The 15,087-nt window shown below is 38.4% G+C and overlaps 4 protein-coding genes across 4 annotated transcripts; 1 reads left to right on the top strand and 3 right to left on the bottom strand.

The window, feature by feature from the left end:
* Positions 1 to 468: 468 nt before the first annotated feature.
* LOC104791830 (uncharacterized) lies at positions 469 to 5,296 on the bottom strand. The gene is made up of 9 exons (XM_010517806.3): positions 4,976 to 5,296; positions 3,006 to 4,639; positions 2,666 to 2,892; positions 2,254 to 2,586; positions 1,789 to 2,035; positions 1,553 to 1,681; positions 1,251 to 1,466; positions 1,040 to 1,163; positions 469 to 954 (listed from the first exon to the last, which is right to left on the bottom strand). The coding sequence occupies exons 2-9, from the start codon at positions 4,551 to 4,553 to the stop codon at positions 725 to 727; spliced, it is 3,054 nt and encodes a 1,017-aa protein (XP_010516108.1). The 5' UTR covers positions 4,554 to 4,639; positions 4,976 to 5,296; the 3' UTR covers positions 469 to 724.
* A 211-nt stretch (positions 5,297 to 5,507) lies between these two features.
* Positions 5,508 to 9,657, bottom strand: LOC104699142 (arginine--tRNA ligase, cytoplasmic). The gene is made up of 16 exons (XM_019246486.2): positions 9,185 to 9,657; positions 8,824 to 8,971; positions 8,473 to 8,736; positions 8,172 to 8,387; positions 7,996 to 8,076; positions 7,806 to 7,889; positions 7,576 to 7,680; positions 7,296 to 7,474; positions 7,101 to 7,185; positions 6,814 to 7,000; positions 6,645 to 6,714; positions 6,492 to 6,561; positions 6,310 to 6,399; positions 6,074 to 6,144; positions 5,880 to 5,978; positions 5,508 to 5,795 (listed from the first exon to the last, which is right to left on the bottom strand). The coding sequence occupies exons 3-16, from the start codon at positions 8,542 to 8,544 to the stop codon at positions 5,738 to 5,740; spliced, it is 1,467 nt and encodes a 488-aa protein (XP_019102031.1). The 5' UTR covers positions 8,545 to 8,736; positions 8,824 to 8,971; positions 9,185 to 9,657; the 3' UTR covers positions 5,508 to 5,737.
* LOC104791828 (methionine--tRNA ligase, chloroplastic/mitochondrial-like) lies at positions 9,302 to 12,636 on the top strand. The gene is made up of 11 exons (XM_087453482.1): positions 9,302 to 9,601; positions 9,702 to 9,995; positions 10,082 to 10,249; positions 10,383 to 10,507; positions 10,638 to 10,731; positions 11,038 to 11,136; positions 11,287 to 11,467; positions 11,577 to 11,692; positions 11,802 to 11,957; positions 12,076 to 12,204; positions 12,280 to 12,636. Exons 1-11 carry the CDS (start codon positions 9,302 to 9,304, stop codon positions 12,457 to 12,459), a joined length of 1,842 nt encoding a protein of 613 aa, XP_087309608.1. The 3' UTR covers positions 12,460 to 12,636.
* LOC104791829 (CASP-like protein 4C1) lies at positions 12,575 to 13,725 on the bottom strand. The gene is made up of 3 exons (XM_010517805.3): positions 13,252 to 13,725; positions 13,023 to 13,158; positions 12,575 to 12,845 (listed from the first exon to the last, which is right to left on the bottom strand). Exons 1-3 carry the CDS (start codon positions 13,473 to 13,475, stop codon positions 12,621 to 12,623), a joined length of 585 nt encoding a protein of 194 aa, XP_010516107.1. The 5' UTR covers positions 13,476 to 13,725; the 3' UTR covers positions 12,575 to 12,620.
* Between the last annotated feature and the right edge of the window lie 1,362 nt (positions 13,726 to 15,087).

The following is a 15,087-nucleotide window of genomic DNA, read 5'->3' as shown; positions in this document are numbered from 1 at the left end:
GATAATATATACGTTATTAGTGTCAAGAAAGTATATGATATTGGTATTACATGTCACGTATATCATCATATAATGTAGATCTATGATGTATCTCAAGTAAAATGGCCACATTTACAAAAATAATATTTGAGTTTAGTAGTTGTTCTAACTTGGTTGTCTTTATTATAATAACTTCATTTTGTTAAGTGGGTGGATCAAGTTATGGTGGAGTGGAGGAGGTTGAAGATGTTATGAACAAATCTACCTTCGTCTAGGACTAGGCGTTTGAAGTCTTACTACGAAGTATATGAACTGAGATTCGTACATAAACCAAATCTTAACCGTTTCTACAATTTTCTAACTTTAAAATTGTACCGCACGGTCGTATACCAATTTCGGTTTCAAATTGGTTTGGCTAGTTGTTACAATACTCGAATGGACGAAACCAATACTTCACTTTTTAGTGAACAAGATAAGGGAAAACGACAATGACAACACAAAAGATGCATCTCAGAAGAAAATAAGAAGAGCAAAAACAAAACTGTATATCAAAATGAGATTTTTATGTTTTGACCTGCAACACAAGACAGGCTCAAAATCAATGGGACCAAGAAAAAATAACAAAGAAATAGAGGATTTTCTCAGTGTTGTTTAGCACTTTTGCATCACCCAAAGTTCTTATTTTCAATGTTATCTCCTTTTTTTCTTTTCAGTCTGAGAATCTATTTTAAAAAGGACGAGTTCCTTAGTTGATGGGTTCCTTTCCGATGGCTTTCTGGACGAGCCCGGCTTGCTCTTTGACATGGAAAGTGTAGAAACCAGTGGCAGTAGCAGCAGAAGGACCACGACCAACATACTTAATGTCTTCCATATTTCCTCTGTTTAAGCTTCTCATTGCTGTCCATAGCCGTGGAGATATGTAGCTGAATGCTCCCATGTTCATCGCCTCTTCTTGGCACCAAACGATCTCTGCGTCTGTTTCATACCAATACAAAAACTAGTTTTAGGAGTAGACATAAAAGCCAAACCAAAGAAATCCAAAGATAGTTTAGGTACGTACTTGGATATCTCTTGAGCTCACGCTGAATGAGATCATATGGGAAAGGACAAAGCTGTTCCACTCTACAAATAGCAACATCGGTTGCTCCAACCTTCTTCCGCTCATCATCAAGCTCATAATAGACCTACAAAGGAAGCAAAAGCGAGAGTTTCTCCTTACAAATCTGGGACTGGCCAGATTTATATTATATATAAATGAACGAAGCTTATACCTTTCCGGAGCAAAGTACCAATCTTCTGATGCCTTCTTCAAGATCAGAGTGATCACTCTGATCTTTGATTAATCGCTTAAATCTAGTTCCTTGTTTGTCAAAACCTGGGTGGCCTTGGACATCATCAAACTCCGAGAGATTCGATTTGCAGTCCTTGTGACGGAGCAAGTTCTTTGGTGCCATTACAATCAGAGGCTTACGGAAGTCTCTGTGTATCTGCAATATAAGTGACATTGAGAAATTGTATACTGGAAACTACACTGGGTGAAAAGTAAAAGAGATAAACCAGAAATAGGTCTTACCTGTCGCCGCAGAACATGGAAATAGTTGGCAGGAGTTGTGGCATTGACAATCTGCCAATTACATTCTTGAATTTGCTTTCGCATTGTTGGTTCCATGTCTGGTATGACATAGGGGTTATCATCACTCATCTGTAACATAAGATAATTAGAGTCAGAAAGAGAATCAAACGAGATTATATATATTCACTAATTCAACAACTTAAGCCATATGCAATAAAATCTAGGTCAGAGTTTACCTGAAGGTAACGTTCCAACCTCGCACTTGAATGTTCAGGGCCCTGACCATCGTAACCATGGGGAAGTAGCACAACAAGCCCGGTTTGACGCAGCCATTTGGCCTCTCCACTGCTGATGAACTGATCGAATATCACCTGAGCTCCATTGGCAAAGTCTCCAAACTGAGCTTCCCATAGTACCAACGAGTTTGGGCTTTCCATGGAGTAGCCCAATTCGAACCCAAGGACACCAAATTCTGAAAGAGAACTGTACACAACAAGCAAAAATTCTTAGTGAATCTTTACATTGAGAATTCTGGTATACAAAGAACAAACACAAGGGATTTCTCTTAAAAAGCTGAACAGATATGGTCAATATCCATTACACACAGAAAGAAGAAAAAACTTATGTCAGTTTACTCTGAGCTGTCAAAACAAGCAAGGAGCACAATAATTCCTAGAGGGAAAGTATGGAGGTAAAAGTACCTGTTGCTAACAGTAAACATCTCAGGATCCTGATTCATGATGAGATGATCTAGAGGACAATACTCTTCTCCAGTTTCCTGGTCATGAAGGACAGAATGACGATGACTAAATGTTCCTCGTTCAACATCCTGACCGCTCAACCGAACATGATTGCCTTCCACAACTAAGGTAGCAAAAGCAAGAGCTTCTGCAAGAGCCCAGTCAACTCCTTCTCCTGTTTCAATCATTTGGGCACGTTGTTCATAAACTTTCTTCACTGCCCTGTGTGGCTTGAAGTTTTCTGGAAGCGATGAAATTGCCTTGCCAACAGTCTTAAGTATCTCTGGTTTGACACTGCATAAAAGTGTAAAAAGTTTAAGGGACAATAGGATACACACATACACCGAAAAAAAAAAAGACAAACCCAACTCACCCAGTGTTTCTAACACGTGAGATCTGCTCAGGAGACTTAAATCCAGCCCAATTGGTTGAAAGCCAATCTCGTTTCTTAGGGAGATAGTCTTTACTAGCGACAAATTCTTCATTTAGGATGGTGTTAACCTTTTCCTGTATCCGGTCAATATCCTGTTGTGATACTTCACCGCATTCCAAGAGCTTTTTGTGGTAGATCTGAAGGGTTGAAGGATGATTTTTGATAACCTGTCATATTGAAAAGCAATAAGGGAATACAAAGCATTAGAAAACTGCAATAACTCATATATGCACAGCAGATTCTTTTTGGGTAACATATAACGAAAATAACATCAACACACCTTGTACATTTTTGGCTGAGTGAAAGATGGTTCATCTATCTCATTATGCCCGAACCTACGGTAGCAAACCAAATCAACGACTACATCAGAATGAAAAGTCTGACGCCACTCAGCAGCAAGCTCGCAGGCATGTACAACAGCCTCAACATCATCCCCATTAACATGAAAGATGGGAGCACTCAAAGCCTTAGCAACATCAGTACAATACTGGGAAGACCTCCCTGCCCTTGGATCTGTCGTGAAAGCCACTTGGTTGTTCACCACAATATGTATGGTTCCTCCGGTGGTGTAGTTTGGGAGAGCACTAAGATGAAGAGTTTCGTAAACAACTCCTTGTCCAGCAAAACTACCATCTCCATGAATCAGAATACCTAAATTTTTGGTCCTGTCTAAATCATTAGAGTAGTACTGTTTTGCTCTGGTTTTGCCAACAACAACAGAATCTGCAGCTTCCAAGTGACTTGGATTAGCAACCAAAGAGAGATGGATTTTCTTCCCACCTCTTGTAGGTCGATCATAAGAGGTTCCCAAGTGATATTTGACATCACCAGTTCCAGTGTAGCCAACTTCATCTACAGGCCTAATACCACCACTGAACTCACTAAATATCTGACGGAGTGGCTTCCGAACAACATTACCAAGAACATTCAATCTTCCTCTGTGAGACATTCCAATAACAATACTCTCTACTCCGAGGTCTGCTGCCCTGTCAAACATCTCCTTCATGCCAGGAATCAATGATTCTCCACCCTCAAGTCCAAACCTTTTAGCTGTAGTCCACTTGGTAGCTAAGAAATTCTCAAACTGAGTACTCCATGCAAGACGATCGAGAATCACCTCACGGCGCTCCCTGTTGTACCGCCAAGGAGTTGGTGTCTCAATCTTTTCTCTCAACCAGTTACATTTATCACGATCAGCAATGTGCATATACTCGAACCCAATGTTTCCACAGTACGCCTGTTCGAGCCTTGTCAATATGGAACGAAGGGTCTGCACTGGGCGGTTCTCAGACATGAATCCGGACATCTGCCACACTCCCAAGAAGAACTCTCTGTCAAGATCAGCCTCAGTGAATCCATAGAGAGCCAAGTCAAGATCCTCAGGGATCTCTCGCTGTTCCAAACCTAATGGATCCAACTTAGCTTTCATGTGACCATTCACCTGGTAAGCCCTGACAAGTAACAAAAGCCTCATACTCTCCTGAATAGTCTGCCCAGAGATACCAGGAGAAGTAGCAGCCTGACCGACAAAGTTCCTAAAGAAATTATCCCAAGACTCATCTACACTGTTGGGATCAGCTTCCCAAGCCCGTTGTAACTCCTCAAGGTAGACACTGCTCGTCCCATCTAAGAAACTATCAGTTAGCTTAGAAAGAGGTACAGCTCTAGGGACAGGAGCACTCTGAGCCTTTGGTCTGTAAATAGTCGAGTGAAAGGAACGCGTTTGAGAAGGAAGAGAACGTGTCCTCGTCGCATATGAACCACCCTGATTCAAAATCCTCCTAACAGCTAACTTCGTAACACTCGAACCAGCTCGAAACCACACCATTTTCACCAGATTCAAAAAACAACCACTTGAACTTCAATACTTTAACAATTACAATAACAACGCATTCAACAAATCTTTGTTCTCCACTGAAAAAACAAAAACACAAACACGTTAATGGCCGCCTAGTGAAATGAAGAATCAGAGAAATCTTTTTATTCCATTAATATCTATAATCATATACTCCATAGAAGAATAAAACTACAGATCAATACGACCTACGATTCAACTCCATAACCTAAATAAAAAACACAATCTGGATCACAAAACAGTACGAAATCGACGAATCTGATGAAGAGAACCGGATTCGGGAAGCGCAAAAAGATAGATCTGTTCTTGGAAAAAGAGAAAATGTTGAACTAATGAAAGCTTCGGTCTGTATCCGATTGAGAAGAAACTGAGATGGGAAAAGCTGAGATACATACCTACGTGGACCGGAGGAGGCGAAGAAGAGGACGAACGGAGGAAGAAGAAGGAGAAGAAGAAAGGGTTACTTTTTAAAGTTTATGCCCTTTTTTTTTTGGACACAAGAATGATAACGCCATTACTGTTAAGGAATATGGTTCTATTTATGTAAATATGAAAATATATTTAGGTCTATGTGTTAAGGAAATTAAATATATACTTAATGAAATTGTGAAGATTTTTCTTTGGAAGATTTTGTCAAACTAATACCATAGTTTGAAAAACTCTCTAGAATGAAAAATAGAATGTTGTGATGATTTTAGTGAATTTTTATAATCCTTATATGGAATTTAACAAGTCAACAATGTGAATCATCTTTTTAATCTTTCCTCTATATTTTTCTAAAACAAATGTGAAAGTAACAAAACTATAATAAACACATTTTTGCCCCAACATGTGTGAAACGCCGTTTCAAAAAATCTGTCTTTTTGTCCAAGTCCTGCTTTCTCGGGTGGTCAAAGTGGCGTTCTTCTTAATCGGTTGGAACATGTATTTTTCGCGTGTTCATATATCATTGGATAAATTATATGTCTACTGTCAATATACAATTGGATGTTCTTTAGTTAATACATTTGTGACATTTTTTTTTTTTTTTTTTTTTTGAATTTATACATTTGTGACATTTTCTCGAAACGGACTGAAACGCTTTTGCCATTATGATTCGTTTTATCAAAGCTTATAAACAGGGGTGATGCCAAGTAGGTGGAAGCATTTCCGCATGACTATCCCCGTTGCTTCACAAAGTAGGAGACGGCTTGTCTCCTCTGCTGAACCAATGACCTTTAAAGAGAAACACGAATACTGTATAATGGTGGAGAGTTTGATTAGGCTAAATAGAAAAGCAGGAATTATGAGGATGCTCACCTGACAATTGTTGTAGAATCTGGAGCACTGTTCGGATAAGCCGTATAGGTAATCGCACAGCACGTTCGGTAACAGTTTGGTGCACGCTTCCTCAACCGTCTGCAAATTATGCACACACATGGATTGCAATTGTTACTAAGAAAAATATAAGTCAGAATATGAAAGTAACACTCTATAATCAGCATATGTTTTACCTCCGAAAATCGAAGTAGGTGAAGAGCCCCAGTGCTCGCTCGTCTGCATGATCCAATGCTAGCTTTCCTTCCTGCAAGAAAATAGGTGCAATACACAGACTTGGGTAGGTAAAACACATATCATACACAGAGCTTTAAAAATGACAATAGGAAGTTCAAATGCAGCCAAGAGGACGAACATAAGACCAAAAGATGAACAATGATTAGAAGAATTAAGTTTCATGCTAAAACCATACCTTTTTCAGCTCATCTATGTCTTTGCCGGACTTTTGGATGATTGCGCAGATCCGAGCATGGGCGTAAAGAAGGTAAAAAGCTGTTTTCCCCTGCTCATGACATATATGATCAAATTATTCAATAAGCATGTGCAGATGACTTCATAATGCAAATATGTAGACTAGCTTTCAAATTCCAGTACCTTGTCACAAAGCATTTGATCATAGCTGAAACAATAACGTGTCAATCTGTTGTTCTTAAGGTCAGCAAACCTTGAAAAGAGAAAATTAAACAACACCACAAGATAGATTAATAATTCAGTATCACCAGCAGTAAGAATAGAGATGATACTTACTTCATCGTACTGTATCCAACTGCCTCAGCTGTTTCGTCCAGCTCTTCGAGTGTCCATTCTTCGTCCTTGCCTAACCAAAGAAGAACATGTGAGGGATGAGTTAGACCACGTAATAACAGAACAAGCGAATAGATTTCAACAAAGTAATATACAAATTAAAGTAATATACCACGCTCTAGAAGGGCCCCTTTACTGTAATACTTGGCCATATCTAGCAAATCAGCTAGGCGAAAATTATAAGCATGCCAACTATTAAACCGCCTGCCATTTATTCCAAGGACTACACCAAAACCAACATGGCTAACTCTAGGGTAAGTTGTATCATTGGTTGGAAGCCATCCTGCTTTTCTGGCAGCCTGATTCAGAGAGTAATAGGAAAACCACAGTCACAACCGACAAAACATTTCCACAAATCGGCCAGACCTTAAATAAAACTAATATATTCATCAAACCTACTTTGAATAACTTATCAAAGTGGTTATGCTGGCCAGCATCTGTCACAAAAATGATCCACTCAGCTTTCTCTTCATTAAGCCGATACCTGAGCCAAGAAGATTTTTACATAATATGCAAGTTCAGATTACAATTACCGACACAAAAAGTCAAAATATATGAGGTAGATATATAATATAGACTAGTAAGTTAACTCACCAAAGAGCAGCCATATCTTTTGTGCTATAGGTAAAACCACCATCTCTCTTGACAAGCATGAGTGGTTTCTTCGAGCCTTCGATGGATATAACACGAGCACCATCAATTTCTTCTACCAACCCCTTGATGGTCAATTCCTCAATCATGTTAGAAATGTAAGGTTTGTAAAAGCTTTCTCCCTGTCATGAATCAAAGTATTTTCCATTAGTAAACCCATCCATGTATCTCTCTCTCCATTCTACTTAAGAAAATATAGTAAAGATCCAGCTATTTCTTTTACCTTTTCTTCAACCTCAACTTGGAGTTGCTGAATAATCTTGTTAGACTCTGTTCGACTGATTTCACAAATCTTAGTCCAAGCTTTGACGTAAACAGGATCTCCACCCTGCACAGAAGAAACGCCAAAAAACAAAAAAAAAAGACATGAGAGTAAGTAAGATTCTGAAGCTGCATACTGAGACACTGCCAAGTACCAAACATAAAAAAACGCAAAAGTGATTCGGGTTATACCTGAAGACGGACCACAGCACGCCGTGCCTTTTTTCTAAAGTGAGGATCCTCGTCAAATTTTATTTTTGAGTGGAAGTAAGAAAACTATCAGATGACATCTAAAGTTAGAAACTGAATTGATTTTGGACTTATTTGGTACATTAAAAAGAAGTGTAAAGCTTGAGAGTCCATATGAAGTAAGGCAGCTGACCTGAATATGACCAATTGTTGTCAGAGACTCACTAGCTGCACCAGGATATACCTCAAAGAGGTACTCGATTAGCATACCAGCCTGTAGGAATGGAAGAAAAGTTGGAGATTTATTTGTTTGATAAAAAACAAAATAAGATAATGAAGAAAACAGTTGGAGAGAAGAAAAGTAGGTACATTTGTTCCCCAGTCACCAACATGGTTTCTGCGTAGAACTTGAACCTTTGAGTACTCGAGCAATCGAGCAATGGTTTCACCGATGATAGGTGATCTTAGATGACCGACGTGCATGTCTTCTGCAACGTTGGGAGAGTAAAAATCAACAACTGCTCTCTTAACCGGAAGAGTAGGCGCCCATGTGTCAATTCCATTGATTAGCATATTCTCAATGCTCTGCAGAGATATAGACAAAAAAATTATGAAAAAGAATGAGCATATGTACAACAAGTGAGAAAAGTACGCAAGAGTGAGTGAGTACCTTGGCGATATAATCATCTGATATAACAAAATTGATAAATCCAGATCCAGTAACAGAGCATGATTTCACCATCTCAGAGGCAGGGAAGTTTGAAACAAAGTGTTATGTGAGAAAAAAAAAACAAAAAAAAAAGAGTTAACAAGAATCTACTACTACACGACCATAGAGCATAGAAAAGACCTAGCCAACAAACAAACCTGTCCAGAAGCTTGAGCAGAATCGGACCGGAAAGGTTTTGGCGACAACATGTGCAGTATATCGTTACTGCAAAAAAAAAGCAAACAAGAATTGAGTAATGAAACTGAAAAATATTCCATTGAGGTTAAACGAGAAAAAGATGGAGCAACAAACCATTGATAATCTCCATATATACGATGTTGACCTTTGGACGCAACAATCGAGAGTTGCGCACTAGCGGGAGGAAAGAGCTTCTTGAGTTCCCGTTTTAGGTTTCCCCTGAATTCCCCGGGAGTTACACCTGCCAGTTCTTCCATGTTGTCTTCTTGGTTGCGATACAAGAAACGAGAGAGAGATTTAGGGCTCAGACTGATCAACCTTTCTCAAAGCGATTACCAAAAATCTCGGAGATAAGAGAATTTATAAGCCTAACCCAGTTATGTCTCTTTTCCATCGGTTTGTTTGGTATAATAAACAAATTAATCTGAAATTTATTAATAACCGGATTTTGGTTTAATTTCTCGTCATCGCTTACCGATTAAACCGAACCAATGACCTAAATTGCGCTCCAAATTTTGCCAGTCTCTCTCTTTCTCTCTCTCTCCTTCATCTGATTCTTCTTCTTCTTCTCCGGTGAAGGTCATTTTATCCAATGGCGGCGAGGTTGAACACTTCGCTTCATAACGCCCTCTCTTTGTTAAACCCTTTCAACACTCCTCTTAATACCAAACCATTCTATTCTAGAAACACCTTCAGATTTTCCAAAAAGCTTCAATCTTTATCCGGTAAAAGAGCCCTCTACTGCACTTCCTCCAGCCTCGGAAGTCAGAAAAATGGCGTCGATGGAGCTGAGACATTTGTCCTCACCACTCCTCTTTATTACGTTAATGCCCCTCCTCATATGGGTAGTGCTTACACCACTATCGCCGCCGATTCAATTGCTCGTTTCCAGGTGTGTTTCTCTCAATCACTCTCTCTGACTTTCAAAGTTTCAATTTTTTTTTTAATAAGAAATCAGAGGATTGATTTTGTGGTTGTTGTTGATTGTGTAGAGGCTGCTTGGCAAGAAGGTTATCTTTATCACAGGAACTGATGAACATGGTGAGAAAATAGCTACCTCAGCAGCTGCTAATGGACGTAACCCTGCTGAGCATTGTGATCTCATTTCTCAATCTTATAGAGCTCTTTGGAAAGATCTTGATATAGCTTATGACAAGTTCATCAGAACCACTGATCCTAAACATGAAGCAATCGTTAAAGAGTTCTATGCTCGAGTTTTCGCAAATGGTGATATATACAGAGCTGATTATGAAGGACTTTACTGTGTTAACTGCGAGGAATATAAGGTTTTGCTTTTGAAATTAGGAATATACTTTCTTGTCTGTGTGTGGAACAAGTTTTATAGGTTTGTTTTGTTTTTTGAATTCTCTAGGATGAGAAAGAGCTGCTTGAAAACAATAGTTGCCCTGTCCATCAAGCCCCATGTGTTGCAAGGAAAGAAGATAACTACTTCTTTGCTTTATCGAAATATCAGAAACCTCTTGAAGATATTTTGTCCCAGAATCCTCGTTTTGTGCAGCCTTCGTATCGCCTAAATGAGGTACTCGTCCTTGTAGCATTCATGTAGTGCTTGTGGACCTTTGGTGATACAGATTATTCAGAACAAAATAGAGACTTTTTCTTTTAGTATAGCGCAGTCTATCTTAATCCTTAACTAATAGGCTCTTTTATAGGTTCAAAGTTGGATAAAGAGTGGCTTAAGGGATTTTTCCATTTCTCGAGCATTAGTAGACTGGGGAATTCCTGTTCCTGACGACGATAAACAAACCATATATGTTTGGTTTGATGCTCTACTCGGGTATATATCCTTTCTTTTGTACTCGAGAACTATTTGTGGTTACTGCTTGATTCTTCATTATTAACTTATAGCTTTTGTTTCAAACTGTGAGATTTAATTTTAACGTCAATTCTTTTCTCTTTTATTACAGTTACATATCAGCTCTAACAGAGGACAATGAGCAACAAAATCTAGAAACTGCTCTTTCATTAGGCTGGCCTGCTTCATTGCATTTGATCGGAAAGGTTAGCTTAGACACATTATGGACTCTTGTGATATTAATCTGGTTCACCTTCAATATGTGTTTCTAACTGGAGTTTGCTAGAAAGAATAACAATCCCATGATCATTAAATGTAATTGTTGGTTCTTCGTATTTTTTTGGTTCAGTGAAATGTAATGAAACAGTTTAGTTAAGTGATTAGGAGAGAACTGTTTGTTTCTTGCTTATATCTATTCTGGATGACGTCCAGAAGTACAACCTTCTTTCCGCATCTGTTACCAAATTCATGACTTTATATTTGTCTATTTGATAAGGCCATTTTTTCTGCAGGATATTCTTCGATTTCATGCCGTCTACTGGCCCGCCATGCTTATGTCTGCTGGTCTCAACCTTCCCAAGATGGTGTTTGGCCATGGGTTTCTAACAAGGGTATAGAACCAAAAAAACCCTTGATGCTGCATATTCCCTGTTCAGTGTTGGAGTTCTCTAGTTCTTTCCAACTTCCTTCACTCATGCTTACATGTAAGTGGAAGACTGGATTATTGATTTTCTGATATCCCCATGGTTATCAAATAATAGGATGGAATGAAAATGGGAAAATCGTTGGGGAATACTCTGGAACCTTTTGAGTTGGTTCAAAAATTTGGCCCAGATGCTGTCAGGTACTTCTTCCTTCGAGAGGTGGAATTTGGAAATGATGGGGACTATTCAGAAGACCGCTTTATAAAAATTGTCAATGCTCATCTCGCCAACACAATAGGTGCTTTATTCAATCTACTAAAACTAATTCTTAAGTGGTTGTCCAGTCTTTTGGTTATTTATTAGGGAACTAGTTTCTGAAATCTGTTCAATAATGTATCTCTCTTCAGGAAATCTCCTTAACCGTACTCTTGGACTTCTTAAGAAGAACTGTGAGTCCACATTAGTAGTAGACTCGACTATGGCAGCCGAAGGAGTTCCTTTGAAAGACACAGTGGAGAAGCTGGTAATGTTCCGAAAAGAAATCTTTGACTTCTCTATGCATTTTTCCATCTCTAATGGCTTCGTTAAGTCAATCCTTCCTTCTCAAATTGTACCATTCTCCTCTTAAAAAGGTTGAAAAGGCTAGGACAAACTATGAAAGTCTGTCACTATCATCGGCGTGTGAAGCTGTGTTAGAGATTGGAAATGCGGGAAATACTTACATGGATCAACGAGCACCTTGGTTCCTGTTCAAACAAGGTGGTGTCTCAGCTGAAGCTGCAGCCAAGGTCTTTATCTGCTTTCCCTAATTATACTATACTTCATACAAAACAAAGGATTTGTTACCGATTTGATGGTTAGAGAATATTAGGTTAGTGACTTGTTATCTGCCTATAATAACTACAGGATCTGGTGATTATACTGGAAGTAATGAGAATTATAGCGGTTGCGTTATCCCCCGTGGCGCCTTGCTTAAGCCTGAGGATATATTCACAGCTTGGCTATTCACTTGATCAATTCAATAGCATAACCTGGGTAGGAAATTCATGAAGTTGCCGTTGATCAAAAAAAAGCTTCATGAATTGATTTTAACAGTTTTATTTTGTTTAGAATGACACCAAATGGGGAGGGCTAAAGGGAGGACAAGTAATGGAGCAAGCGAGTCCCGTATTTGCAAGGATAGAGCTGAATCCAGAGAAAGAAGAAGAGGAGAAGAAGCCAAAGGTTGGTAAGAAAACCGGAAAAGCCAAGGTCAAGGTAGAGCAAACTCCGACTGTAGCTGAAGCTTAGATCTAACAATTTTGGTGAATGGAGAAGCTCTTCATATATAGTTTTGATTCTATACTTTTTTTTATCTCTCCTTGATGGTAAAGTGTATTAAACACATGAATCAACAAACTCCATGAAAACAAAACGACTCTATGTTATTATTATCATTAAAGAATCTATCATCAGTAAAGGTGAAAACGAGAGCCAGTAATAAGGAAACAAGCGACGCGAAAACCAGAGAAGCAAGAAGAGAAAGCTAAGAAGAGAAAAGCAGCAAAGCCTAAACCAATGGCTACATCAGACTGCAAACAAAAGGCTTTGTTAGCCGTACATGTGTCACCTCCCCTCATCGTTCTAGCCAATGCTGCTGCTGCCGATCCTGCCGATAGCAATAGGTACGAGAACACCTGCCCAATTTGAACTTACACAACTTAATTATTTACATTAGACAGTTAATTAATTAAATTTAAGGGACATCAACTTAAAGAATAAAATAATTAGAAGCAATGATTGAAAACATGTTTACTTTAATGACGACTTTAAAAAGCTTTTTTAAAAAAAAATTTGAATTAGAGTGTAGTTACCTGGTCATGGCCAAAGTCGAACCAGACCTGGAAAGCTTCAGGCCATAAGGTGGTTTCTCTTGAGAATTCCCAAACGCAAGTTCCCATTTCGAACACTGAATATAACGCCACGATCGCGTTTGCCACAAACACGAATCTGCAAATTTTAAAGCCCCGATTCTGATCTTCAATTTCGAGATAGATTCGCTCATGGTTTTCGAAAAATTTAGAGTGAGAAGAAGAGTCGAACCTGAAAGCGTCGAAATCGTACCAGTGAGGAGAACCGGAGCCGCGAGAATTGGTGAGCATAAAGACGGCGGAGGCGAGGGAGAAGGAGAAAGAAGCGAGGCGGAGGAGGAGGATTAAGGAGTTGAATCGGCGGAGTTTCTGAGCTGTGACGGTTGAGTGGAAGTGAGTTCGGTCCCGGGATGTCGGAGATTCGCCGCCGTTACGGAAACCATGCGGCGAGCGCATGGCGGAGGTGAAGAACGGCCGGAGGAGATAGGTTTTATACAGTTAACGACGACGGTGATGATGATGATGATGAAAGTAGAAGAAGAAGAAGAAGACTCATGAGAAGTGCGGCGGTTTTTTAAAAAGTGATTTGGTTGCAGTCACGAGGCAATGAAGGAGAGAGAGAGAGAGAGAGAGAGAGAGAGAGAGATATAAGAAAGAAAGAATGAGAGGGAAAGTGATGCAAAAATAAAGAAAGGTGGAGAGTGACAGAGAGAGAGAGAAACAAAGAGAGACATAGTTTGATAACCGGACTGGTTTAATGTCGCTGTTCTTGATTGTTTTGGTTTAGGCTCGTGGTTTAGTTGGTTATCAATGACCATACCAGTGATTGTGTGAAGAAAGAAAATAAAATGAAGATTGATAATCTTTTGGCTTTAGTTTTCAATCTGTTCCCGTGGGGTTTAAGCTTCCGAGGATATCTTTGGTTTCCGTTGGTTTTAGGATTTCAAAAATGCACTATACATTTGTATTTCACCTTGGTTTAATATAATGAAAATGTTCTAGTGAAAAAAAAAGAATCTATTGAATAGGCAAATAAATTTTTATTTTTTATTTTTTTTCTTTAACATCTTTTTAGAATTTATAAAAAAATTGTTCTAAAATCTTATCTGATTTTGTATTTTGGTGTATGTTAAAAAATGGATTAAATTATAAGAAAACAAAAAACTCTCTTCACAAAAATATGTCTTAGATTTTTCTATTCATCTCTTAAATAATTTAGGCAAATAACATTTTTTCTATTTTTTAAAAAAACCACATTTTTAATATAAAGTAGATTATGCGACTTATCATGGATAAAAAAACTTATGCTAAGAAATCTAACAAGCCTAATCATAGATCTTTTGGTTGATATTTTCTTCTCATCTTTTGCATAAATCTCACCATTATATTGTAAGTTTTTGAGGCTTACCAATAATCATAGTCTAGGTTTATTAACCTTAACCGAACCGGGTTGATTCTAACAATTACTATTCATATATATATATATATATATATATTCAAAATGACAAAATCCCTCAATTTTATATACGTGAAACGGTCGAAACATTAAATGCAAATGAGCTTTTTTACGTAAGTGGTCAGAGAGATTCGACCAAACAGGTGAGAGCTAGAGAAAGTGCACTTTGAAACGAAATATTTTGAAACCCGGTTTTCCATATATTTTTACACTGCACATTTCTGACTTAAAAAAATGGATTAGGTACACAAAAAGGCAATAAAAACCAAACATTTGTTGCTATTTGCTGCTGTCTGTCTTTTAAATGTTTTGTAACAAAACTGTTTGGGTAATTAATGCTGGAGTTGTTGTTAAAAGAAAGTGTGAAAATGACGTTCGAGCCATTCCCTCCTACTAGTACTACTACGCTCCTTTTCACGAGAACAACGAAAAACAAAACCAAAACTAAGTTAAACACCAAACTGTTCTGTTCACATATTTTGGATCTCCTTATTGTCTTTGTTTACTTAACGATTTACCGTATCAAACTCAAGATAATATAATTGGCCTTTGTATCATCTGTCTATGGATATTTAACTGGGAAGATGGAGTAGAGTAATAATAATATGATTG

Source organism: Camelina sativa, chromosome 6 (assembly GCF_030686135.1).
Source record: "Camelina sativa cultivar CO46 ecotype springtype chromosome 6, ASM3068613v1".
Taxonomy (NCBI): Eukaryota; Viridiplantae; Streptophyta; class Magnoliopsida; order Brassicales; family Brassicaceae; genus Camelina; species Camelina sativa.
The sequence above is the reverse complement of the archived record's forward strand: the minus strand, read 5'-3'. Positions and strand labels throughout refer to the sequence as shown.